Source organism: Pediculus humanus, genomic scaffold, assembly GCF_000006295.1.
Source record: "Pediculus humanus corporis 1103172108322 genomic scaffold, whole genome shotgun sequence".
NCBI lineage: Eukaryota > Metazoa > Arthropoda > Insecta > Psocodea > Pediculidae > Pediculus > Pediculus humanus.
In genome coordinates this window covers 806,062-831,334 of record NW_002987891.1, presented here as the reverse complement: position 1 = coordinate 831,334, position 25,273 = coordinate 806,062, and the positions used below count along the sequence as shown (strand labels likewise).

The 25,273-nt window shown below is 33.7% G+C and overlaps 4 protein-coding genes across 4 annotated transcripts; 1 reads left to right on the top strand and 3 right to left on the bottom strand.

Moving 5' to 3' along the window:
• Positions 1-5,093: 5,093 nt before the first annotated feature.
• Positions 5,094-15,319, top strand: Phum_PHUM616910 (uncharacterized protein; the record flags this gene model as incomplete). Its single annotated transcript, XM_002433147.1, has 17 exons — positions 5,094-5,252; positions 7,490-7,796; positions 7,882-8,080; positions 8,491-8,757; positions 8,844-8,959; positions 10,489-10,707; positions 11,633-11,809; positions 11,914-12,169; positions 12,258-12,459; positions 12,545-12,761; positions 12,870-13,040; positions 13,127-13,383; positions 13,504-13,731; positions 13,826-14,082; positions 14,169-14,307; positions 14,405-14,530; positions 14,684-15,319. 17 exons carry the CDS (start codon positions 5,094-5,096, stop codon positions 15,317-15,319), a joined length of 3,933 nt encoding a protein of 1,310 aa, XP_002433192.1.
• A 647-nt stretch (positions 15,320-15,966) lies between these two features.
• On the bottom strand, positions 15,967-19,309 carry Phum_PHUM616900 (histidyl-tRNA synthetase, putative; the record flags this gene model as incomplete). The annotated part of the gene is made up of 8 exons (XM_002433146.1): positions 15,967-16,137; positions 16,257-16,343; positions 16,432-16,637; positions 16,715-17,009; positions 18,258-18,464; positions 18,567-18,788; positions 18,864-19,070; positions 19,229-19,309. 8 exons carry the CDS (start codon positions 19,307-19,309, stop codon positions 15,967-15,969), a joined length of 1,476 nt encoding a protein of 491 aa, XP_002433191.1.
• An 813-nt stretch (positions 19,310-20,122) lies between these two features.
• Phum_PHUM616890 (arylsulfatase B precursor, putative) lies at positions 20,123-22,760 on the bottom strand (the record flags this gene model as incomplete). The annotated part of the gene is made up of 10 exons (XM_002433145.1): positions 20,123-20,370; positions 20,518-20,632; positions 20,798-20,877; positions 20,944-21,108; positions 21,196-21,331; positions 21,405-21,692; positions 21,760-21,882; positions 22,018-22,244; positions 22,320-22,479; positions 22,590-22,760. 10 exons carry the CDS (start codon positions 22,758-22,760, stop codon positions 20,123-20,125), a joined length of 1,713 nt encoding a protein of 570 aa, XP_002433190.1.
• Positions 22,761-23,617: 857 nt separating this feature from the next.
• On the bottom strand, positions 23,618-25,273 carry Phum_PHUM616880 (proteasome inhibitor, putative; the record flags this gene model as incomplete). Its single annotated transcript, XM_002433144.1, has 6 exons — positions 23,618-23,750; positions 23,939-24,064; positions 24,166-24,327; positions 24,402-24,712; positions 24,803-24,952; positions 25,133-25,273. 6 exons carry the CDS (start codon positions 25,271-25,273, stop codon positions 23,618-23,620), a joined length of 1,023 nt encoding a protein of 340 aa, XP_002433189.1.

The following is a 25,273-nucleotide window of genomic DNA, read 5'->3' as shown; positions in this document are numbered from 1 at the left end:
TTTACTTTTGTCTTCATCACGCAACGGTATCGAGAAAAAAAAATTACAATTTGAGGAATGGCAAAAACCGTTAGACGCACGCGCACTTACCCCCTCCCAACGCACGCACACGCATTTTTTTTCCCGCGTTTGTTTAGCAGTAAAGAAAGAAAGAAAAAAATTTGTTTGTACGGCCGGCCCCCCCCCGGGTTCGCTTTAAATTTTTTTTTTTTTTTTTTTTTTCGATAGTTGGTAAGAAACTTTACAAAATCGAGGGTCGGATCAGGTTGGCAATTGTTTTTGGTTTTCGCGAATACGATATTTTAATAATGGTTAAACGTGGGAGTGGAAATAACGCGATCAGGTACCCGATCGGAGGTAAGTGATTGTACCCGTACGAAAAAGGAAAACTCACTCAAACTTTGGCGGCTTCGAAATAATAAATCAAAGGTTAAGTGGATGATGTGACTGGATGAAATATATTTTCCACACACACTCACACGCTGGAGGAATAATAATAATAATAAGCGATAACAACAACAACAACCGGGTGTCGTCGTTTTCATCTCCATAATTTTCTTTTTTTTTTTTTTTACCTTTGTAACCGGTGATGTTGTGATCGCGGTCTATCATCATTCGCGCGATTCGGATGGTTGAGAAAGAAAAAAAAAAAAAAACGGTACGACGACAACAAACGTACAAACGCGATTTAAAATCTCTCTCTCTCTCTCTCTCTCTTTGAGGTAATTGTATCGAATCTGAGGGCGTAGGTAACCTTGTTGGTGTTGTTGTTGGATTATTTGTAATCGCGTTTGTAGTCGTTAATATCGATTGCGACAACCTATTTGGAAAAGAAAGAAAGAGAAAAGTAAACAAAACCGAAATTTTATTAGTTTGATTGTTTGTTGTTTGTTATTGCACTTTGTCATTGTCGGCATTTTTATCGGTTCGACAATGGAACAAACGTTAACGACGAAGCATACAAACACAAACGCACATTTCACGCCCTCAAAATAAAATTTGCACGTTTTAAAAGCTCGTTTATTATTATTATTATTTTTTTTTTTTTCGCTCGGTTGTTGTTGTTGTGGTTGTTGTCATCGTCATCGTCATCATCTCGCATCATGTATATTTTTATATTCACGTGAATTCTCATCGGCATTGAATGAATGGTCGGTGCGACTTTGGGTTGCGTACTTTGGTCTGATTTGTTTTTTTTTTTTTTTTTTTTTCTGACGTGGAATTAGAAAACGCGATGGCGGTGAGTTTTCAAATGAATTACCATTTACGCTGGAAAGGGAAAAAAATTTTTTCTCTCTCAAATTTCTCTAATAATAATTTGGCTCGTTAGGTACAGGTAGACGAAATGAAAGAAAGCGGAGGTGCGCGCGCGGCACACAAATTAGAAATTATAATAACGCGCCGCATGTCGAAATCTCATAAATTTTGTTTATTTTTTTTTTCCTCCCCCCTTCCACTTCCCCCCCCGGTGTAATTACACAAATAGTAACGGTTATTTTTTTCGGAGGGGAGGGGAGAATAGAGTTTTCGAGAATATCGACGACGATCGATTATCGATACGTGCGAAATTTTTTTAGAAAGGTAAAACGACGACGATGACGAGTCTCGAATGTGTTTCTATTTCCACGTCCGCGTGTGTGTAAGTCACCCGTCTAATCATTTTTATTATTATTATTATTATTTTTTTTTTTTTAATTTTCTTTCCTTTTAATTAACCGGTTTGAACTCGGAAACGATTTTTTCTCTTTTTCTTTTTCTATTTTTTTTTTTTTTTTTTTTTGTAGGGATTGAAAAAGACGAGAAAGTTTTTTTATTGCGAGTCTTTCGAAAATTACAACGATCCGAGAGAGTAATTTAAAAATTAAAAATCGTACAGGTATTTAACACCTTTTTTTTCTAAAAAAAAAAAAAAAAGTACTGCCAATTATTTTTTTGACACGAATCATTGAGGCCAAATTTTTATTTATTTATTATTACTCTTTCTAAAAAGAAAAAAAAAAAAGTTTATAGTTTTCAATAAGTTTGACTCTCTCTCTCTCTCTCTCTCTCTTTCTCTCTTTAACTCTCTCTAACGGTCTCGATACAACGGACGAAATCCATAGAGTAATAGAAAAGCAAAAAAAAAAAAAAAAATTAATTTTTTCCGTTTTCCCTTTCGAGAAGGAAACGTCCGCCATTTTGTTTTTATTTATATTTTATTTCGTGAGCTACCCCTCCCGTGGCCGTAACGAAGGAAACCGGAAATCGTTGTTTTGCCGCCAAATTTGATTGTTTTGATTACTCTATGTCTGAGATGCTGTTGGAACGAACGAACGAGCGAGCGAACGTTTCGGTTTTTTCTATTATTATCATTATTATGGGTTTAAACAGATTTGTTTTTCAGGTTCAGGTTTATTTTCCGTTCGTTCGAAAGTTTCCAAAAAAAAAAAAAAAAAAAAAAAAAGTAAATTAATAAAAATGGTTTTACAACACGCAAGCGTGACGCGCGCGCGCGTTTTTATTTTTTTTATTTTTTCCAACCGTTACGGTTGCTTTCGGCGTTAAAACGATTCTTCCGCTTTTTCGAAATTATTATTATTATTATTAGTATTATCTCACCTGAAATCGTTTTCGTCATAGAGTAAATAAAATAATAAATCACAATCTATGACAAAATTTTTTTTATTTTAAAAATAAAACGAACTCAACGTTTGATTCGAAGCGTAGGTAAGAAAAGGCTAAAAAAAAAAAAAAAAAAAAAATGGCGGGCGGTCAACGATCCAAATAATTATTGCTGAAAAAAAAAAAAAAATTCTATAACAATGCAAATTGTAATCGAATAACGTGAAAGAAAATAATAATAATAATAATAATAACAATAATAATGAAACGATTATGATGAAATTATAAACTTGTTAATGTTTATGTCATCGATATAATCACATCAACTTGTTCAACTTTGATCTGGAATTTTTTTTTTTTTTTTCGCGATGATGACGTTTTCACGTGTAAGAAGAATTTGTTTTTTTTTTTTTTTTTTTTTTGGAGCAACGGGAACCTTATTTGGCAACACTGTAACGCGGATTTTTTCAACGATTGATCGGTGACCGCGTTGGACGTTATCATTCCTTCGTTCGTTTTATTTATTTTCAACGGTTTCCGATTGTTTTTTAAAATAATAATAATAATAATCGGTGCGTGAGGTTTGGCTTTAAGAAAAAAAAAAAAAAAAAAAACGTTAACCTCCAAAAACGAGAGAGAGGGGAGCGGGGGAAACGGTTTTCGGGGGAGTAAAAGAACGAGGCGATTTTTTTTCGAACAAGGCAAAATATTTCCCACGCTAACTAATTTTTCGGTTACGCATTAATTTGTTTGACACCGTCAAACATATTATTGTCGAGTTTTTAATTACATTTTATAAAAGAGAGAGAGAGAGAGAGAGAGAGAGAGAGTAAAAAGGTGAGGGAAAATGTAAGAGAGAGAGAGGGGGGGGAGAGGATCGATTTGACTGCACGGTCGTAAATGAGTTTATTCGTGTAAGCAGAAATTTGTTTGATTTGTCTTTATTATTATTATTATTATTATTGTATTTTTCGCGTACGAAATGAATGTTTGATGATGATAATGATGATGATGATGTCGTTTAATAGCAGAAGGAAAAAAAAAAAAAAAATGTATTGTTTTGCCACTTGCTTATAAATAAATTAGTTCGCATTAGAGGAAAAAAACCGTCACGAAATTCGCCCCCGGACACGCGAATTTTTCTTTTTTTTTTTTCTTTTCCGTTTGATTTACGGTTGTGAAATTTTCATTAAGCCTTGACGTTGAGACTTGTGTTGTTGTTGTTGTTGTACAATAAAATAATAATAATAATAATAACGCAACTGGGAAAAAAAAATAAGAAAATTATAGTATCGCATCTGGTGAGAATAAAAAGTTTTGAAAATTTTAAATCATCATCATCATCATTATTATTATTATTATTATTATTATCGAAAACAGGCCGAATCATAGAGTAAATAATAAATATTAAATGGGTGCGGGGGAGTGAGTGGAAATGGAAAAGGACGACGATTATATGATTTTTAATTTAAATTTAAAATTTGGTTCGATTTTTAGAAAGGAAATTTTAAAAGATGTCGGTCGATATGTTGTTAAACGTGCGAGGTATATTATTACATAAATACATTGATTATTATTATTATTATGTTCGATAGTAAAAACAAATAACGGGGGGGAAGGGGAAAAGGGGGAAAGGTAGACAACACCCAGGTACACAGCCTCGGGGATATTTGTAATTATAATCGAAAGTAAAAAAATTCGAACGATTTAATGGTATAAAAAAAAAATATGCAAAACGGACGAGGAGAAGAGGGGAGGGAGAGGGAAGAGAGAAGGGAGAGGGGGAAGCGAACGGTTTTTTTTTTTTTCACGCGAGACGTAAAAGAAATAAAGAGAATCGGGAGATCGGGGGAAGGAGAGACGTAAATATAAATAAAATTGCGAATTGTCCCGTGTGAGAGAGAGAGAGAGAGAGAGAAGAAAGGGAGTAGGAGGGGGAGGGGAGAAGTACAAACAAGCGGAAAAGTTTCGAAAAAGATTCTAATTACACGAGGGCGAATAATTTTTTTTTTTTTTTTTTTATTCAAGTGTGACGCCAACTTTTTTTTTTCGACTCGTGTTACCTTCTCCCACTCCCACCCCCATTATTTTGTCTTTTGTTGTTGTTGTTGTTGTTGGTACACCTGTTGAAACAAAGTTTTAACTTCCGTTTTTAAAAAAAAAATTTCTAATATACTACACTAATCGATGATTTTAATCACGTTAAAAAAAAAAAAAACAAAAATTAATAATTAATTATTAGGTAGGTGATGCCTAAGATGTCGTCGCCATTGCCGAACTTGCAAATTTTTTATTTATTAGGGAAAAGGTTAATTATAAACTTTTTTGTTCCTCTCCGCCCCCTCCTCTTCTACGACAGCGTTGCCACGATTTAATTTTCCCTTTTTCTTTTTTTTTTTTTGCAGATGACGTAAATTAGAAAGTTTGTTAAAAAAAAAAAAAGGGTCAACAAAAAAAAAAGTATTAAATAGAAGAAGGTTAGGAAAATGAAAATGGAGGATGATCCCGTTTTAACGGACGTGGGACCAGAAGATGGTTACCTCCTTGTCAGGATTCACGTGCCGGAATTGAACGTGCAAAAATGTTTACAATTTCCAAGGGATCAACTCGTTTGGGATGTCAAACAACAATGTTTGGCGGCTTTACCGAAGGTTTGTTTGTTTTCCTTTTTTCCTTTTTTTGTTTTTTTTTTTTTTTGGGGGGGGGGGTCGTTAAACGGCGGTTAATTAATTAAAAAGATTACGACGATGATGATGATGACGATGATGATGATGAGACAGTTGAGTCATTACTACTCAAAAAAAAATAATTCGAAACAAAAGGAGTTAAATAATAATTATTATTATTATTATTATTTTGAAAATCCATAATTTATAAAATTTTTACTGGAAAAATTAATTAATAAAGCCTAAAAATACCAAAAAAAAAAAAAAAATTAGGATAATGAACGTGGAAGAAGAAGAAGGAGGAGATGATTTACGCTCCATTTATTTGTTTACAATTTGTTTTATTATTATTATTATTATTAATTAAAAGCGAATGGGAGAATGATTAGCACGATTGTAATTTCCCGGGTTTTTGTTTTTTTACTACTCTATGAAATGAAAAATCAAACACGCGTTTTAGTAAATTGTAAATAAATAAATAATAACAAAATGAAAAACGAGCGGGATTCGTTAGATATATACTCGATGGGTTTTTTTTTTTTTTTTTGGGCTAAAGTTGGCAACGCGTGCAAAACGTATTATCGATTTGTAATTTTTGGCGGTTTTTTTTTTTTTTTTTTTTGAAACTATTTCCTTGTTAATAATAATTGTAGTCGAATTTAACAAGATGATGAAAAAACGTTTTAGTAGTAGTAGTAGTAATAATAATAATAATCGTTGTAGTCGTCGTTTAAACCACATTTCTTTCAATAACGATTTTTATTAGAAGTGTAAGAAGAAGAAAAAAAAGGTGGAAAAATATGGCGGCGACGACGACGACGTAAGAAAAATGACGAAATCCCTTTAGGGATTAAAAATTAATAGTCAATAAAAAATAATAATGATAATAATTTTTTTTAAATAAAACGACAGGTTGGTTTCATCACATCATTAATTATCTGATTGATAACACGAGTCACAATCAGACTCGAACAAAAGACATTGCGAAATTTTTTTTTTTTTATTTTTTTACTTAATAATATTTGAATTATCGTCCGTTACGACGAGGGACGGTAGCAGCAGAGGTCACGTGAGAGTTTGGTCGCGTCGCGTTTCTTTATTTATTTTAATTTTTTTACTCTATGGCGAAAAGGAAGAAACGTTCGCAGCGCGCGTTGCGGACATTTTGTAAAAGAAAAAAGGAAACGTTTTGAATTATTTAAAAGATAATAATAGGTTTTTTTAATTAGTTTTTCTTCCCCCCCCTTTCTCCCCCTCCCTCCCCGTTCATCATCTATTTTATTACGATCAAGATGATGAGGATAATAATAATAATAATGATTTATATTCAATATGACGTCGGATGCGTCAAAAAAAAATCCCGATTGGTTTTTGTTGTTTTTGAGTGAGCACCATTTTTTTTTTTTTTTTTTTTTTTTTTTTGGCAAAATGCTTATTAATAATAATAATTGCGTAATTTTTAATTGTTTTTTTGTGACACGCACACACACACACTAACCGCAGTTTTCTTTTTTTTTTTTGATTCGTTGACATCACGCAGGTCGCCATGTGGTACAGGGTACGTTACAAAAATAAATAATCGTAAGCATGAGAATTGTTAATTTGTAGGCGACAGTTAACTACTGCAAAAATTACAATAATGGCAGTAGCAAAAATCGAGACTGAAAATTTTGCTGTCGCGAACGAAACGTATAACCGTAGAAATAGAAAGAGATAGAGATAGAGAGCATGATTAGCAAAATTTGAATGTTTTTTGTTGTTGTTGTTGTTGCTTTGAGTAGTTTAGAATTTTTTTTTGTTTTTTTTTTTCTCGAACATTCCAAGAACAAAAAAATGTTCTTTTTATTTTCTCATTTGTATCTGTTGTGTTAAAATTTTAATGTCGGATTAATCGATGATTCGGCGATTTAAAAATTCGTCGCCCTCTCCTCCGCTTTCCCCTTTCCTCCCCGTCGAGAATTGGTTAGTTCCACGATCATTTATTATTATTATTATTACCATTATTTTCTCGTTTTTCTGGTGTTTTCTCCCCCCCCCCCCCCGCATTCCTATTACCCGCATTCAAAAGAATAAAAAAATTATCTCTTTAAATCATTTTTTGTTTTTTTTTTGTTTTTTTTTTTTGCTGCTTGCACGATAGCTTTTTTTTTTGGGGGGGGGAGCTAAAATTTTAATGATAATAATAATAATAATGTAAAACGATGGAATTTTTTTTCTTCCAGGAATTGAAAGAATCGTTTAATTACGGACTCTTTTGTCCGCCGCAAAATGGAAAAGCTGGGAAATTCCTAGACGAAGAAAGAAGGTTGGGAGATTATCCGTTCAACGGTCCCGTGGGATATTTGGAATTGAAGTACAAAAAAAGAGTTTATAAAATGCTTAACGTCGACGAGAAATCCCTTAAATCCCTGCACACGAGAGCAAATTACAGGAGATTTTTAGACTACGTCAACAACGCTCAAGTCGAAAAGATCACGAAAATGTGTTCGAAAGGTTTCGATCCGAATTTTCATTGCGCCGAAACCGGTGGTGAGTTGATCGACGATCGTCGATTATTATTATTATTATTATCATTAACTGTTGTCGTCGTCATTTCCGTTTTTAAAATTTTCAGAAACGCCGCTCACTCTAGCTTCCGGAATTAAAAAACCGGAAAAAGTTCTCATAGCTTTGGTCAACGGCGGAGCTCTTTTAGATTACAGAACCAAAGACGGTGCAACAGCATTGCATCGAGCTGTGGATCATAATTCTCTGGAAGCACTCACGACGCTGTTGGAACTCGGTGCGAGTCCAAATTACAAAGATGCCAAAGGGTAAGTCGCCAAACAACAAAAACAACAAAAAATTTGCACGGTTGACTGATTGATTGATTGATTGACTGACTGATTGACGCAAATTGTTTCAAACGGGAATCGTTAAATTTTTCTCACTCACAATCACCGAGTGTGAGAACTTTGTGCGTGCGTGCGTGCGTGTGCGTGTGTCAAATAATCAAAATTAATCATTTAATGAGAAAAGATGATTTGTCTCTGGGATTTGTGCGTGTGAGAGAGAGGGAGAGAGAATTGACCGTTTGATTATTTGATGACCTTTTGCCCCCCGCTCCCTCTTCCTCCCCATTCATCCATTTCATCCGGTGAAGTCGAAATAACGATTCATTTCCTTATTGTGTGACTTGTGTGACCTGCGTTTGAATTCTCGACCTTTTGAATTTTTTTTGCAGATTAACGCCGTTGTACCTTTGCGTGACGAACAAATCGAATCCGATGCTGTGCGAAACTTTGCTCCACGATCACGCCGCGATCGGTGCTCAAGATTTGCAAGGTTGGAGAGAAGCACATCAGGCTTGTCGGAACGGTTTGGTCACACATCTCGAACACATACTTTTTTACGGGGCGGACATGAACGTGAGAAACGCATCCGGTAACACGCCCCTACACGTTTGCGCCGTCAACAATCAGGAAAGTTGCGCGAGGCTTCTTCTCTTCAGGTAGGGGGTCGAATTTTTAAGGGAAAATTTGAAAAGGGGGTAAAAATGAATGTTTAATTTTTAACTTTTTGTTTTTGTTCGTTTAGGGGTTGCGACAAGGAAGCTTTGAATTATGCCAATCAAACGCCTTATCAAGTTGCCGTCATAGCTGGAAACCTCGAACTCGCTGATATCATACAATCGCACAGGCCCGAAGAAGTCGGTGAGTTTTTACATTTTTAAACGACAAATGATGCTGGATAAAAAAAAAGAAGCACAATTGCGTGTGTGTGTGTGTGCGTGTGAGGACTTTGTGGGAATAAAAGACAAAACTTGTCAATTCTCTGTCGCTCTGTCTGAACTTAGCGTAGTAATGCTGCTGGTACTGATACTGCTGTTGTCTTTGTGGTTGTTGTGTTTGTGGCATTCTAACAAACGGGTCGTTTACTTCTTTCTTCTTAAATCTATTACTGGAAAAATATGTTTAACATCTCTCTCTCTCTCTCTCTCTCTCTCTCTCTCTTACACGTCAAATATAAATTGTCAAAACCCAACATCCGGTACGAAATTAATTCCACGCGTAAAAAAAAAAAAAAAAAAAAACCCGAGTCAAATTTTTATTAATTTATCGTCGTGAAATCGTATCCAATTTGTTTCTAACGATCCCTTTTTGACCCTTTTCCTTTCCCGCTTCCGTTTCCTCCTGTTTTATCCCATTCCTTCCCCCGACCCCCCACCTCCCGCCTCCCATCCAACCCAAATAAATTTGAACCAATTCATTCTTGCAAAAAAAAAAAAAAAAAAAAGAACGACCGACTCTCATCAAAAATTTAATTAAACGATGATTTCCGGTGACGTAATGAAAATTAACGGTTAATTTTTTTTTTATTAGAAGGCGGTCCGAGTTCCCGCCATTTTTTTTTTGAATTTCATAATTTCGCGCTTTTTTTTTTTTAATTCTCCCACTTCGACGTTTTTTTTTTTTTTTTTTCGTAACACGTGCATCTTTTCTTGTAAAAAATAATAATTGTCGTTCGACCCCTTTTGTCGAAGTCGATGGCCTCCCCCAAAGTTTAAAAAGAAAGAGAGAGAGAGAAAGATGTTGGGGGGGGGGTGACGTCGTCGGTTTTTGAATTTTATGGCGATTCTTTTAGTTCTTTGCCAAAAATTCTCTGGGTGTCAAATAAATTAAAACAAATTTCTTTTTGTTGTTGTTGTTGTAATGAAACAAACCGGCGATTGTCGGACGAACCTTTGTTGGTTTTTCTCGGTTAAAATGATGACGATTTCCGGTAAGTCGATATATTTTTTTAAAAAAAACATTCGATATTTAAATTTTTCCAGTTCAACGTTAATTAAAAAAAATTGACGTCGTCGTCGTCGTCACGTGTTTTTTATTTTTTTATTTCTTTTTAGGGGTAAGTTTGCCGCATGTTTGTTTGTTTTCATTAATAATAATAATAATGAATGTTTTTTTTTTATTTCCTCTCTCGTCGTCGTCGTCGTCGACTTCCGTTTTGAAAAACCGTTTTTTTTTTTGCATTTTCTTTTCTTTTGCATGAAACATGAACACATCAACAACATCTCATCATTTGTAATTTTTTTTTTGTTTGTTTGTTTGTTTTTGATTGTTATGTTATTTGAACAACAACAAACGATTGTTCAATGAGAAATTTTGTTATTTTTGTTTTGTTTTGTTATGTTTTTTTTTTTTGGGAATGCTTTCACCCATTTAATTTTTCATTTTTATAGTCCCTTTCCGCGAGCCCCCGCGTTACAAACCGGGACGACGTGGGAGCAGGAAGAGTTTCTGCGGAGAGCAACGAGTCGAAACAACACCAGGTCGGTTGCCCTCGCCCTCGCTATCCCTCAGGAGTTTATGTCCTTTCAGTTCGGCAAGTTCGAGCTTGAGCGAAACAAGCTCGGCGAGCGGAGGTAGCAATTCCGCGAGTTACATAAGCAATAACACAGGTAAGGAAACAAAAAAAAAAAAAAAAGACGCCATCTTTCTTTTTTTATTTATTTATTATTATTATTTTTTTTTTGGGGGGAAGGGGAGGGGAGGGTGGGAAATCGTTTCATCGAAGATTTTGTCGCCGTCGTATATTTTAATTTTTCGTTTGTTTGTTTATTCTTCTCCTTCTCCGACTCCATCTCGCGAGATTTATCGAGTTTTCTTTTAATTTTTTTTATCCCCCTCCCTCCCACTCCCTCTCACTCTTCTAAGAGATTAATTTTTAATGCAAATTTCTGGAAGGAAACCCTTTTCCCTTTTTTTTTTTTTTTTGCGAGAGGAAAAGTTCTGGAGAGATTTCAAAAACTGAATAATTTAATTTAATTTAATAATAAATAATCGCGAGCGACGCCTTAAAAAAAAAACAAAAAAAATTTTTCATAACAACGTTATTATTATTAATATTATCTTCTGCTTTTTCTTCCCCCCCCCGCCTCAAAGTTCCCGTTTATTCCTTTGCGGATTCATTCGACCGACCGACCGATCAATCATTCATTCATTCGCTGATTAATTGGTAAAATATTTTCTCGTGACGCATTTAAGTTTTTTTTCGTTTTTTCCTTTTAAAATTTTCTAGAATTATCGATCGATAAATTAACTCTCCATCACGTATCGATAATAATAATAATAATGATTTTATTTACGCTTATTAAAACTCGAAATCCTCATACGACAATAATGCCAACTTTTGAGAAAAAAAAAAAAAAAAAAGGGCTTTTGCACGTAAGTAAGGAATACTCAATGGGAATCACGAGTAAGTTTTTATTATTATTATTATTATTATTATTATCGTTGTTAAATTATCGCGCTCGTTCTGGAGAGAGGCCGTTATTATTACTAATAATGTTATTATTCAAATGAGTTTTTTTTTTGTTTTTCCAGATAAATCTTTGGGAGATACGAGCGACATAATTTCGGATAGTTCAGGAGTGGGTACATCAAACAGCGACACAACGAATCCATCAATAACGTTACCCGGCACGACCGTCGTCTGCACGGAAAGTTACAGTTCGAATATTCCGGGTCATTTGAGCATAGCTCAAGGAGACATATTGGAAGGTGATTAGGCAATCCCCTCCCTCCCGCCTTTTTTTTTCCTTGCTTTTTTGTGTCGTTTGCCGTTTGTCGATTCTAAATGCTGTTGTTTGTTTGCTATTTTATAGTTACTGGAGCGACAGACGATGGTTATCTAGAGGGAAACCATAGAAATCAACCCCTCGGTTTATTTCCCGCTCATTGCGTTCAAGAAGTCAGGTTGCGAACGCCAAATCCTACCATTCCATTTACGATAATAGGAAGTCAAAATAATGACGGAAATGGTACGATCGGTGGACCTCAAAGGTCGGCATCGAGTTCGAGAGTTCAAGGAAGGCGAGAAATACAAAAACATTTTGCCACGGCTCCGAGACTCAAAAAAATGTGAGTTTGTTTGTTTTGCTTGTTCCTTTGTTTGTTTGTTACGGAAGATTTTTATTGAAAAAAATTTTTTTTTTTTTTTTTTTTCCAGTTTGCCAGCCGAACCTCGTACGGTTGTCCTTCACAGAGCGAGAAAAGGATTCGGTTTTGTTTTGCGTGGTGCCAAAGCATCGAGTCCCCTCATGGAACTCACGCCTAACGATCGATGTCCCGGTTTACAGTATTTGGACGATGTAGATAAAGGAGGAGTCGCCGACATGGCCGGATTACAAAAGGGAGATTATCTCTTAGCCGTGAGTTTACCGAGAATTTTATAAAAGTCTTCTGCTTAAAAGAAATACCATCCGTAAAAAACTAACTTTTTCATATTTCTTTCAGATAAACGGTGAAGACGTGTCAGCTGCGAGTCACGAAAAAGTCGTGGAATTAATACGAAAATCTGGGGATTTAGTTCAAATGACGGTCGTTTCCGTGAGTTCGCCCACGGGTTTACCAGTTTCTAAATCCACGGCGAATATTTCCGGTGGTCCTCCGGGACGAGGTTACGCGACGCTACCTCGAAAACTTACAAACGGACCTTTAACCAACACGCTAGGTTTGCAATTTTTTTTTTCTTCCCCCAAATAAAAATCGTCGTTTTCTCTCTCTCTCTCTCTCTTTTTCCATCTTTTTAATTTTTGTTGTTGTTGTCTTTTTTTTTTAGGTAGGTCGATCGCTCCGTTACCACCGAGGAGAGATCCGAAAACTACTCTGAGCGTGGGAAGAGCAAGAGCCAAATCCATGGTCGCGACAGTCAACGACGAAGAAGAAATTGAAAATAATAATAATAATTTGGTTTGTTCAAGCGTGGAATCCGTTCACCATCATGAATCTGGTAAAAATCATCATCATCATCATCATCATCATCATTTTTCTTTTGGGCACGTAATAATTAAATTTTAAAATTTTTCCCGCCCGCAGGAAATAGTACAAATTGTCAACCCCGAACGGCATCCGTTCGTTCGAGACCGATTTCGTCGAGAATAACGGCGACGGAATTGGAAGAATTATTTCAAAGGCAAAAAGGTCTCAACACATCGACAACAACGTCCTCCGGATTAATGACGATTTCGAATTTTCAAAATATCTGCAGCAGCAGCAGCAGCGGTCCGGGATCACCGGCGAAAACTCCGAGAGTGTATGCGAGCGTAGCCGAAATGAAAAGGAGCAAAAGCAAGGTACACCTTCCCTCTTTCCACCCCCCCAAAAACCAAAAAAAAAAAGGAAATTTCATCATCATCATCATCATCATCATCATCATCATCATCATCATTATTATTATTATTATTTCGTTTTAGGGAAGTCAAAAAGTTCGATTTTTCGGAAGCGGTTCATCATCGAAGAGTAACATGGCGGAAATGCATCGAGATTTTCATTCGACTCCGGATCTCGCCAACGGCATACTCCTTCCTCTTGCCAATGACGTCATGCAAAATAAACCTCACAGGAGTCAAGAAGATCTTGGATCGTTATTTAGGCCTTTGCCACCGAGTCATCCGCCCCCACCCGTACCTTCTTTGGGACAGGTATGCACGTTTCTCCCCCCTTACCCTACCCTTCCTCCTCCTCCCCCATCCGATACGACGCGATTAATCGAAATGTTTTTTTTTTTTTTATCAGATCGTCAAAGTTGAAACGAGATTATCGATTCCGGATCAGGGTGGAATATTAGTCTCCAAAGGTGAATACGTTGCTGCTAAATCGAATAATAAAAACAAAGATGGAGGAATAGGAGGAATAGGGGGAGTAGGAGTAGGAGGAGGAGGAGATGGAGGAGAAATAATGTCTTCGTTCAGGCCGTCTGACAATGCGAAATTATACGCATCACCAGAAGATGTAAAAACTGTCGGTTTTAGGTCTCGTCCACCGGTGAGCGAGTTTATAATTCGATTTCTTTCTTTTAATCGTCAATTAATTAATTTAATTAATTTAATTCAATTTTTCAGGTGAGAAAATGTCACAGTTTGAGATCGCCTCCTAAATCAGGAATTTCACTGGAAGGAGGAGGAGGAGGAGGAGTAGGAGTGGGAGATAAAGTCAACGATTCCATACAATATGCTCAACCCATAAGGCAACCGTCAAGGAGTCAAAGTTCAATTTCGGTTCGTATCGTTTTCTTTTATTTTTTTTTTTTTTATTGAAAAAATGAAAATTTCTTTTTTTGTTGGTATTAATAAGTGTCACACGTTTCGGTTTCAGGGGGGCGGACCGACCAAGAGACATTCATTAGCCGTAAGTCACTTGACGAATCCTCCACCGATACCAGAACCGGATTATTCATTATCAGAGTCCGACGAAGAAGAAAACGTTTCGCAAAACAACATGGTTAATTTGACAATAATGAACAACAGCAACAGCAGCAACAACAACAACACCACCACCACGAACACGAACAACAACAACAACGGGGGCAACGGGAGCAGCAGCAACAACAACAACAACAGCAGCAGCATCGGCAACAACGGGAATTCCAATCAGTTGGTGGAGAAAGAGACGAGTGGAAACTCCAATTCCAGCACTTCGAGTTCTACCAGTTCTACGATTGCTCACAGTTTCAGCGTCGAAGAAATCCAAAAGGTCCGAACCAAGTTGAAGAGTTCCAAGTCTTATCCGAACGACTTCATCGTAGTCCAAAATCCCGACGGAGATGGCGATAATTCTTCGAGTGGAGTCTCATCCGATCAAGAAGTTCCCCCATGTGGATCACAAGGATTAGAAGACTTGTCCTCGTCGTCGTCGTCGGCACCACCACCACCACCATCGTTTCAACGTCAAAACTCCATTAGGATAAGTAACAAGACGCACATGAACAAGCAGAAAACTCTCAAGTTGATAACGAACGGAACCGCCGCCAGGAATCCGGTGAGTCTCGCGAGTCTACCCCCTCCGATAGGTGAAGTTTCCGTGGATGATGCCGGTGAGAATGGAATGGTCGCACCCCCGGTCGTTCCCCCGCCGCCGGAATTTCTCAACGTCGCAGCAAACAATCCCGAAATGGAAGTCTTGGCTCCTCCGCCCCCCCAGTTCAGCGATGGTAAAATGGTGACACGTGTCAGAATCGTCGGCGCCGTTCCAAAATCTAAATCCGTCGTCAACGAGAGCAAACAACACTGAGAATTAATTACTGACGACTCCTGTTGTAAAACCTCATTTAGAAACAATTTCTCTGATCCTACCCATAAAGATGATGATGATGATGATGATGATGACGACGATGTTGGATTCCCCGAGTGTTCTCCGAGTACTGATGCTGTTGCTGCCGCCACTACTCCTCCCTCCTCTTCTACTACTGCTGCTGCTGCTGCTACAACCACCCCCACGACCGCGACACCCAAAGTTAAAGACTTCGTTCTTGAAAAGTATTCTTACTACAGTCAAATTAGCAAAAAATAATAATAATATAAGTAATAATAATAATAATAATAATAATAATAATAATAATAATGTTTTTTTTAATAATTATGAATAAAAAAAAAAAAAATTAATAATAATTTTATGCTATTTGAATTTAAATTAATATATATAAATATATATATATTAAAAAAAAAGTTTTTTTTTTTTTTTTCCTTTAAAAGAACATTCCAATTATTTTTAGAGAGTTTAATTAAAAATAATTAATTGGAATGTTCTTTTAATTTTAATTTTAATACATTAACGAATTCTGAACGAGGTACCTGTTTGAAGAGAGAGAGAAAGAGAAAAAGAGAAAAAAAATAAAAAATACCCAATTGGAAAATTGAGTTGTTATTATTATTATGTGTTCAAGTAGTAGTACTCACCTCGGTTTCTTCTCTCGTGACGACGTTTCGTATTTTAACGACTCCCCTTTCGATTTCCGATCCCCCCAAAATGACGGCCAATGGAATTTTCCTTTCTTCGCAATACTGCAACTGATCGAGAAGTTTTATTTTTTGCCTATAAAATTGTTCTGCCTGTTGGTCAAAAACCAAGAGAATCAACATTATTAACAATATTATTATTATTATTATTATTACGTTTTAAATAAATTAATTAATTAATAAATAGATTCATTTATGTATTATTAAATTACCTTAATTTTTCCATCCCATAATTCTTTGCAAACTTTTATTTTTTCTTCTAGTAATCCGTTATGAGCAGAAGCGACAAAAACTTCTACCTGTAAAAATGGAAAATTTACATCAATATTTGTTTGAAATCCGTTCGGTTTGGGGTTGGGGTTGGGGGGAGGGGGGATTTGGACGTACCTCTGTCGTTCGTACAGTTTCTTTATTTTCTGCCAATTTGGCTTCCATAACGGCAAATATTCTTTCGATTCCGATGCTCACTCCCACGCACGGCGTATCCGTTTTTTTCGACGGATCGAACATTGTGACCAATTTATCGTAACGTCCTCCTCCGGCAACGGATCCGACACCCGCAGGTTCCCCATTTTCATCCAAAACGGATTGATCTGAAATCGAAAGGGACACACATAAGTTACTTCATTCATCTATCGTACCTGGAATAAAATTTTATCAAAACACTCACCCAATAGTACGGCTTCGAATATGACTCCAGTGTAATAATCCAAACCTCTTGCCAAACTCAAATCGAAAACGACTTTATCCCCGATTCCGTAGAGATGACAATATTTGAGAAATAATTTCATCCCCTCCAATCCTGACACGCTCGATTTCGATTTGCAAAGATTTTCATCTTTCATTAGTTTTTCAACTAATTCCGAACCCCCTGAAAATAACGTGTATTGTCCTATCTTATCAGCGACACTTGAATCGACACCTTTTTCTTCTATTATTTCCTTTCTAACTTCTTCCCAAGACATCTAAAACGAAAAAAATGGAGAATTAATATAATAATTACCATATAAATAAATATTGGGTTGGTTGGTAAAAAAAGTAATTACGAATTATGTTAAATTATTTTTATCTATCATCAATAACCTTTTTTTTGCCAGGTCTAGGTCGGGGTTATAAGAAGAGGGTGAGGCTAAACATCCTAGGGCCTAGCTCCAGTAGTTTTTGTCCAGTGGCTAAAGATGTGTCTGGGGGCCTGGGATTATCGTGGTGAAAGACAATTTCTTTTCTATTGGCTAGATCCGGTTGTTTTTCTTGGATGGTATCATTTAAATTAGTCAATTGTCGAATGTATGGCCTGACTTTGTGGGAGCAGCAGCTCAAAGTAGACTACTATGCCTTTGTAATCCCCCCAAAATGATAACAATACCTTTTTTTGGTGAATGTCAGTCTTAGAAGTTGTTTCTGTCTGTTTCCCTTGCCTAGACCAGGATCTTTTCCTCAAAATTTTGTCATAGACAACCCACTTTTCATCTCCGGGGACCTTATTCCTTCAAAAAAGGGTCATTCGAATTGTGTTTAAGAGGGATATCGCAAAGACCAAGTCATCTAGTTAACTCCCACTCCCCAAAATTATGTATCAAGTTTCTTTTGGTACCCAAGACCCCGCAGACGGTTTTCGATGCACGTATCTGACACATTTAGGTTCCCTACAATGTCCCTGTCGAACTATGCCCATCATTAACAATTATGGCCTTTATTTAGTCATCATCGACCTCCACCGAACCCCCAGAGCGCTCAAAAAAACCTCCTGAATGGAATTTTGCAAACCGATTTTGACACTGCTGTTCTATTAAGGTTTCATCCCCCTACACGACCCCCAACATTTTATTGGCTTGTGAAGCATTAAAACCCTTTCAAAAATAAAAAAGGAAAATGTGGAAGAAATGCTCGCTTTGACTCCCCCCATGTTTAAGTGTCTTTTCATAAGATAAGGTGTCGTGCATAACACATGTCATGCTATCTATTGGTAAAATTCGTAATTACTTACTACTGGCCAACCCAATATTTTATTTCGAATGTCACAAACAAAAAAAAAAAAAATGACAAAAGAGACAGAACACACAAATTTGGTTTAAAGTAGGTTAGTTAAAAAGGGAAAGGAAAGAAAAGATTGGTTGTGTTCTCTCTTGTGTAACATTCAAACCTGATTGTGCAATCATAATAAAATAAAAATATTACAATTGAATTTAAATTTAAAAAAAAAAATGACAAACCTTATCTAATTTATCGACTGATGAACAAACTGTTTTGAATTTATCATTTGGTACTCCACATGTTTCAAACAAACCATCCAATATTTGACGATGATTTACTTTAATCACATATTTGCCAATATTAATCGAATCTAATATTTCAGTTATTATTTTTAAACATTCAGCATCTGGAACCATCGGATCGTAAATCCCAGATATATCAAAATCCTGTAAATTTATATAATAATAATAGTAATAATAATAATGAAATAAAACAAAAAAAAAAAATTTAAACGTAATAAATGGGATAATGTGAAAGAGTATACTAACACATTGAACAAATTCCCTATATCTTCCTCTGGTTAAAGCAGGATTATCTCTTCTATAAACTTTAGCTATTTGATACCTTTTGATGTTGACTATTTTGTTCATAGCCAAATATCTAGCAAATGGTACAGTCAAATCGTATCGAAGTGATAATTTCTCACCGCCTTGATCGGCCAAATCGTAAATGAGTTTTGAATCTTCGCCATATTTACCAGTTAAAACATCCTGAAGGAAAAGAGAAAGAAATTTTAATGAGTGTATCGAAAAGTAAGTCAAGAGATAATAGTTAATAATAGTTACCTTTAATTCGAATACAGGTGTGTCGATCGTTTCAGCACCGTGAAGTTTGAAAATGGAGATTACTTTGTCTAATATATTTAATCTAAGTGCCATTTGCTGTGGTCCATAATCTTTGGTTCCTTTAGCAGTTTTAAGTATGAATTTTTTCGGTGCTGGATCACCCAATTGAGCTTTTAATTCCAATAATTTCGAAACTTCTGCATCGATCTGAAAAAAAAAATTTTTTACTTGGAATTTATGATTATCATGAATTACATAAAAAAGTTTAATAAAAGTTTAAAAAGTAGTTTGAATAATAAAATGTATGCTTATGGATTTCATTCATTTAATAATTGACTGAGTAAAGTTTCACAAGAATTACTTACAAATTTAGCAGGTTGACAAAAAGCCCTAGACCAAGCACCTACAGGATTTTGATTAAAGAAGAATTTAAATCTCAGGAGCATCCCACACAGCGCTTAATATTAAATCTTTACTCGAATATTTATATATATAGTTATTTTAAGTCAATTTTCCAAAGAGTTGCTTTTTTTTTTTTATTTTTGTCAGTCTATAAAATTTAAAATAATTTTAAAAAATTATAAAATTACCTCGTGCTTGGGTGCTTTAGATGTTTTAAGTTGTCGAACAATGTCACCTTGTGCTTTAATTTTTTCCAACAATTCACCGTTTTCAGCCATTGTTTTTTTTTTTTTTTTTTTACTTTAAAAATCGATTTCAAAAAAAAAAAAAAAAAAACACAAAAAAAACTATAAAACTTCAATTAATTTTTCTTTTTTTTTCCTGTCACTTCACATGCACCAATATTCTAGTCCACCACGTTTCTTAGTTAATGTGACGTCATTTTCTAATTACACGATATTTGAAATCCAATAGGAAATGAGAGATTTGGCGGTTATCCTTGCCGAAGGGATAAATTAGTTGTAGAGCAAGGTCTGTAATTCTGAACAATTTAACAACTTTCTGTTAAGGCGTGTCAAATACCTTCAAAAAAAAAAAAAAAAAAACAATTTTTTTAATAATAGTTTAATTCTTTCACTTCCTACCACAACAATTATTAATTTCATAATAAATATTAAAGTATTTGAATTTTTTTTAACGGTTTTGCTACATGTTTTATAATGAGGTTGTTAGAAAGAGAAAGAAACGAACAAACACTAATTATTGATAAAAAATTTATTTGTGGTTTAAAACAAACTTTATTATTAAAAACAATAGAAAAAGAAGAAGGGAGGGGGTGGGGTGGGGGTGAGGAAAATTTAAATTTCATTCGGTTTAATATCATCTTTCCAATTAACCCAAGTCCCATTATAAAACATAGGATTTGAATATGGATCTTCGGGTTTATTTAACGGTTTAACAACAGATTTTTTCAATTCTAATAAACGATTTTTAATACGTTTAACGACATCAGGGAAAACATCAGCTAAATTTAATCTTTCACACGGATCATCATTTAAATTAAATAAGCAAAAACGTTTTAACAACGGATCGCACGTCAAAACATCTTCGAGTTTTTTATATTTAAATAAATTTTGAATATTTAAATTTTTCCCTTCGAACGAATACCTCTTATATATATTTTCCAATTCTTTAATTATTTTATATTTCTTTATAAAATCCCGTAAAAAATCATTAAAAGTAATATAATTACATTTTGTTTTATTTTTCACATCCGTGTGATTATTCCTCGTGATTGATAATGATGATGAAAATGTCGGATTATCGCAAATAATTGTCGAATCACGTCGCAGCCGGAAAATGTCCTCCTTCGAAATATTTCCCCCTAAAAAAATTAATTTAAATTAATATATAAAAAACTAATATTCATAAAGGAAAATTTTATTCGAAACGCTTAACTTGCTTTTTTTTAAATTTTCAGGTTCCCCTTCGTTACAATTACTTATCGCTTTATTCGTTATCGATTTGATTACATTCGACACTCTATATTCTGAACAATTATTTCTAGAAGGTTCTTCAAACCAATAATCTGCTTTACCTTCTTGTGCAGTACCTTAAAAACGCAAACAAATCAAATCAAATTTCTGACATTTTTATTAATTTAAACGTTTTTGTTTACCTTCGACATATTTCCACGAATCTATCATGAGAGATGAATAATTTTCAATTTCATCATAATTATTAAAAACTTCTTTTCTCGGTGATGGTAAATCGTTCGATAGAACATTCCACATATCGATTCCATCTATTTTATTTATAAGTTGTGTAGAAGAATAATTCAATCCTGAAATAATCAATAAATCAATCAAGGAGAATAGAATGAATGAATGAATGGATTTTTTGTTATAAAAAAATTTACTTTATACTTTACCAGCTGCTGTGAGTAATGTCGGAAGCCAATCACTCATGTGCATTAATTGTTTCGAAACTCTTTTAGTTTTATTAAGGAAAGGACTCCAAATAGCTGCTGTGCCTCTTACTCCACCCTCCCAAGGACTTTCCTTTAACTAAAAAAATAAATTACATTTAAAAAAAAAAAATTTGTAAAATTATTATAACAAATATTTAATTTTAACCGACTCCTCTCAATGGATAATTGCTGCCACGATTCGAATGTAATCCATACGTTGCAGCTCCATTATCCGACATGAAAATTATTATAGAATTATTTAACATTTTATTTTTTTCCAAAGCCGACACGACTTGACCCACGCTTTCGTCAAGTTTTGTAACCATGGCTGCATATATTTTCCTTCCGGGATCATTTATACATTCATGTTTTGAAATTTCATCTTCTGGAGCTTGAAATGGATTATCTGGATTTCCCGAATGCGGTGCCAAATGTGAAAGATATAAGAATAATGGTCCCTGAAATGAAATTTATTAAATTAATTAATTTTTTAAATAAATTTTTTGTTTAATTTTACACTCATACCTTTTGAGAATTGTGATTGTCTATTATTTTTATGGCTTCCTTTGTGAAAACATCGGTCGTGTACATACCTTGATATGAATAATCAACCTCAAAATTTCTTCTCATGTCATAACCTTTCAAGGACTGAAAAATAATAATAATAATTTTATTGCGTTGTATGTACTTGAGTTTGAAAATGTTTGCCCGATTAATAATAATTTTATTTATCTTTTAAAGTGTTTGAGACAATTTTATCAAAAGTAAAACAATTGAAATTACATCTGACATTGTTGTGTGATCATAATAATCTTGAAATCCATTCCAATGACCAAAATGTGAATCAAATCCTCTATATATGGGAGTATATTCCTTTTTGAAAAAACCAAGGTGCCATTTTCCAACTGCATGTGTTGCATAACCATTTTTATTAAAATATTCTGGCATGAGTGTTTCATTAAGTGGTAAACCCCAAGGTTCTGGTGATAGTATGACTAAATGTTGCATTCCTAAAATTTTTTTAGACACTTGGTTATACCACTTGATAGAAAAAAGAGAACAGAAAAATCTAGAATTTAACAAACCTAATGATGTTGGATATTTTCCAGTCATTAATGAAGCTCTACTTGGTGTGCACAAAGCAGGGACATAATGAGAATTTAATATGATGCCATTATAAGCTAAAGCATCTATGTTTGGTGTTTGAATTTGATTACTCCCGTGAAAGCTAACATCGTTCCATCCCTAAAATTAAAATAATTTTATATTTAAATAAATAAATATGTGTTTTTTTTTTTTTTTTTTTTTCGTAACGACATATCTTATTACATAATATTAAATTGTTTTTATCTTACCAAATCGTCAGCCAAAATTATTATTATATTCGGTCTCTCGATTCCATCGACGACATTTTGAAAAAATATTGATAATGTTATAAAGATTAGTAAAATATTTTCACGGATTAACATTTTTAACAATAAATAAAATTTATTTAACTGAAAAACATGAATAATTATTAAAACCATTACTCTTAACGAATGAAATAAAGAAACCCAAAAAAAAAAAAAAAAATCCAACTCGAACAACAACTAGTCAAATATTGCGCGGTATCAGTTGTACCAACTTAATTAATTCAAAGTCGAAAACCTAACGTAACGTCATTAAAATTTTATACTTGTTTTTTTTTTTTTTTTTTTAATATAAAAATAAATTTATGTAATTATTAATGTATTTATTAATTATTATTTTTAACTTACGAATGATTGTGTTCGTAAAAAACCGGTCGTCGGATTTGAATCTGATGATATAATAATTATTATATTGCGAAAAATAAGAAAAATTGTTCAAAACCGTTGACAAATCTATTATTAAAACCTAAAATAAAACAACCCAAAAATATTTAAACAAAAAAAAAACAGCTGCAAAAAAAAATTAAAACTATAAATTTATAATCACCGATACTAAATACAAATAAAGTATATTTCGGGTTTTTATAAGGTGTGGTCGATTTATTGCACAAAAATTAAGAGGGGATTTAGAAGTAAAACATTCAATGAAAAAAATGGCAATTTTTTTACATATATACAAAAAAAAAAAAAAAAAATTTTCCAATTAAAATTAAAATAAATGATGTAATATCAAGATATTTATTGCAAAGAATATTCTATAAATTTTATATCATAATTCATTTGCTAAGTTTTTTTTTTTTTTTTGTATTAGAAAACTAAATAAAAAATTTAAATTTTTTTTTTAAAACAACAATTATTATAATTATTATTATTAATATTATTATTTTAACTTGGAAAAAATGAACAGCAATACGGATTTTATTTTCGCATGATGGGAATATACAAAAATTATGTGACAGTACATGTGTCATTAATCACATGTAACGATTATCAAAGCTAGATGAATTCAATTGATTTGGATTTTGATCATTATTTCCTCTTCCTCTTCCTCTTCCTCTCTGCGAGTTATTACGGGAATCTAACGATGAGTCTGGGGGACCAGAATCTCTATTTGAAAAAAAATAATTGTAAGAAAATAATGCAGGGATTAAGGGAAAACCGGATTAAAATTTAAATTAAAAGCAACATTTTCTTTACTTTTTTGTTTTATAAATCATAGTTATTTAATTATTTATATGAAATACCTAAAAAAACAAGTATATAAATTGATAATAAAAAAATAATATAAAATTCACATGAACATATCATCGTATCCAGGAGGAGGGAGGTGATCTGGATCAGGATCAATTCTTCTGCCTCCGTTCCTACCAAAATTTGGTGGTCCTAAAGGATCAAACCTAGCTCCTGGTGGAACAGCACCTCTAAAAATTATTTATTAATACATAATATCAATACTCAGTTTCTTTAATATATAAATATGAAAAAAGAGGAAGTTGTAGTTCATAATGTTCGAAATTACTACCTTGGTAATCCACGAGGAACACTAGGACCAGGTATAATAGGGTCTAAACTTCTATCATTTCGAGGATTCAAAGGATCGAATATCATTCCACCTCCGATCCCTGGAGAAAATGGATCTAAATCATTTCTTCCAACTGTATTTGGATCTCTCAAAGGGTCAGTCCTGGGAGTAAATACAATAACTGAATTCACTATAATAATTTAATTAATTCTATTTAATTTAAGTAAATATCTAACCATAAGGGATCTAATCCTGACATGGGAATAGGCCTTCTTAATGGAACAGTAAGAGGATCAGTTGATGTATCAGATCCATCAGGCGAAAATGGATCTGGTCTTCCAGCAGTCGGAAGTATAATTTTCTCAGTGGTTTGAGTTTCGACAGCAGAATGAGTAGTTTTAATAAAAACAGGCTCAATTAAATCTTTCCTTAAAATCGAAATAACATTTTTGTAATCTGGCATTGATATTTGAATATTTCCTTTTATTTGTTTTACTGTATCCTCTACTTTAAAGACACAGCTAGATATGCATAAATCATCTGCTCTCTAAAAATTAAATCAAGTTTATACTTTTTCTGTTTTAATTAACATTTAAATGACTAAAATTTTTTTTTTTTTTTTTTTTTTTGAAATTACCAAAAAGTTTAAAATGATATCACCACCAGTTACATAAGCCCTCAATAAATATAATTTCTCTCCGTACAAATATCTAATATTGTAATCTTCATTTTGATTCCAACCAGAACTTAAAGATTCAGTTTTTATTTCATTTCCTTTAACTGTTTTCTAAAATATGCATTAAACTTCTAAAATTTATTTTCAATTCGTTATAATAAAACAACACAAAGTAACAAAAATTTCTTTTAAATAATTTCAAGGGAAATTTTTTTTTTGAACTTATGAATATTATTTGTCAGCATTTTTTAAAAGTTAATTTAAAAAAATGTTTTTAAATGCGAAACTTACCGAATCTCCATTACCTATGCATGAAAATCCATTTTTTATAATAAACCAGTGCGTGAAAGCAATCAATAAATCTTCTTTTTTGGTTAATTCTTTTTCTATTAATCTATAAGTTAAATCCCAACCAAATAACTCGTCCGCCAT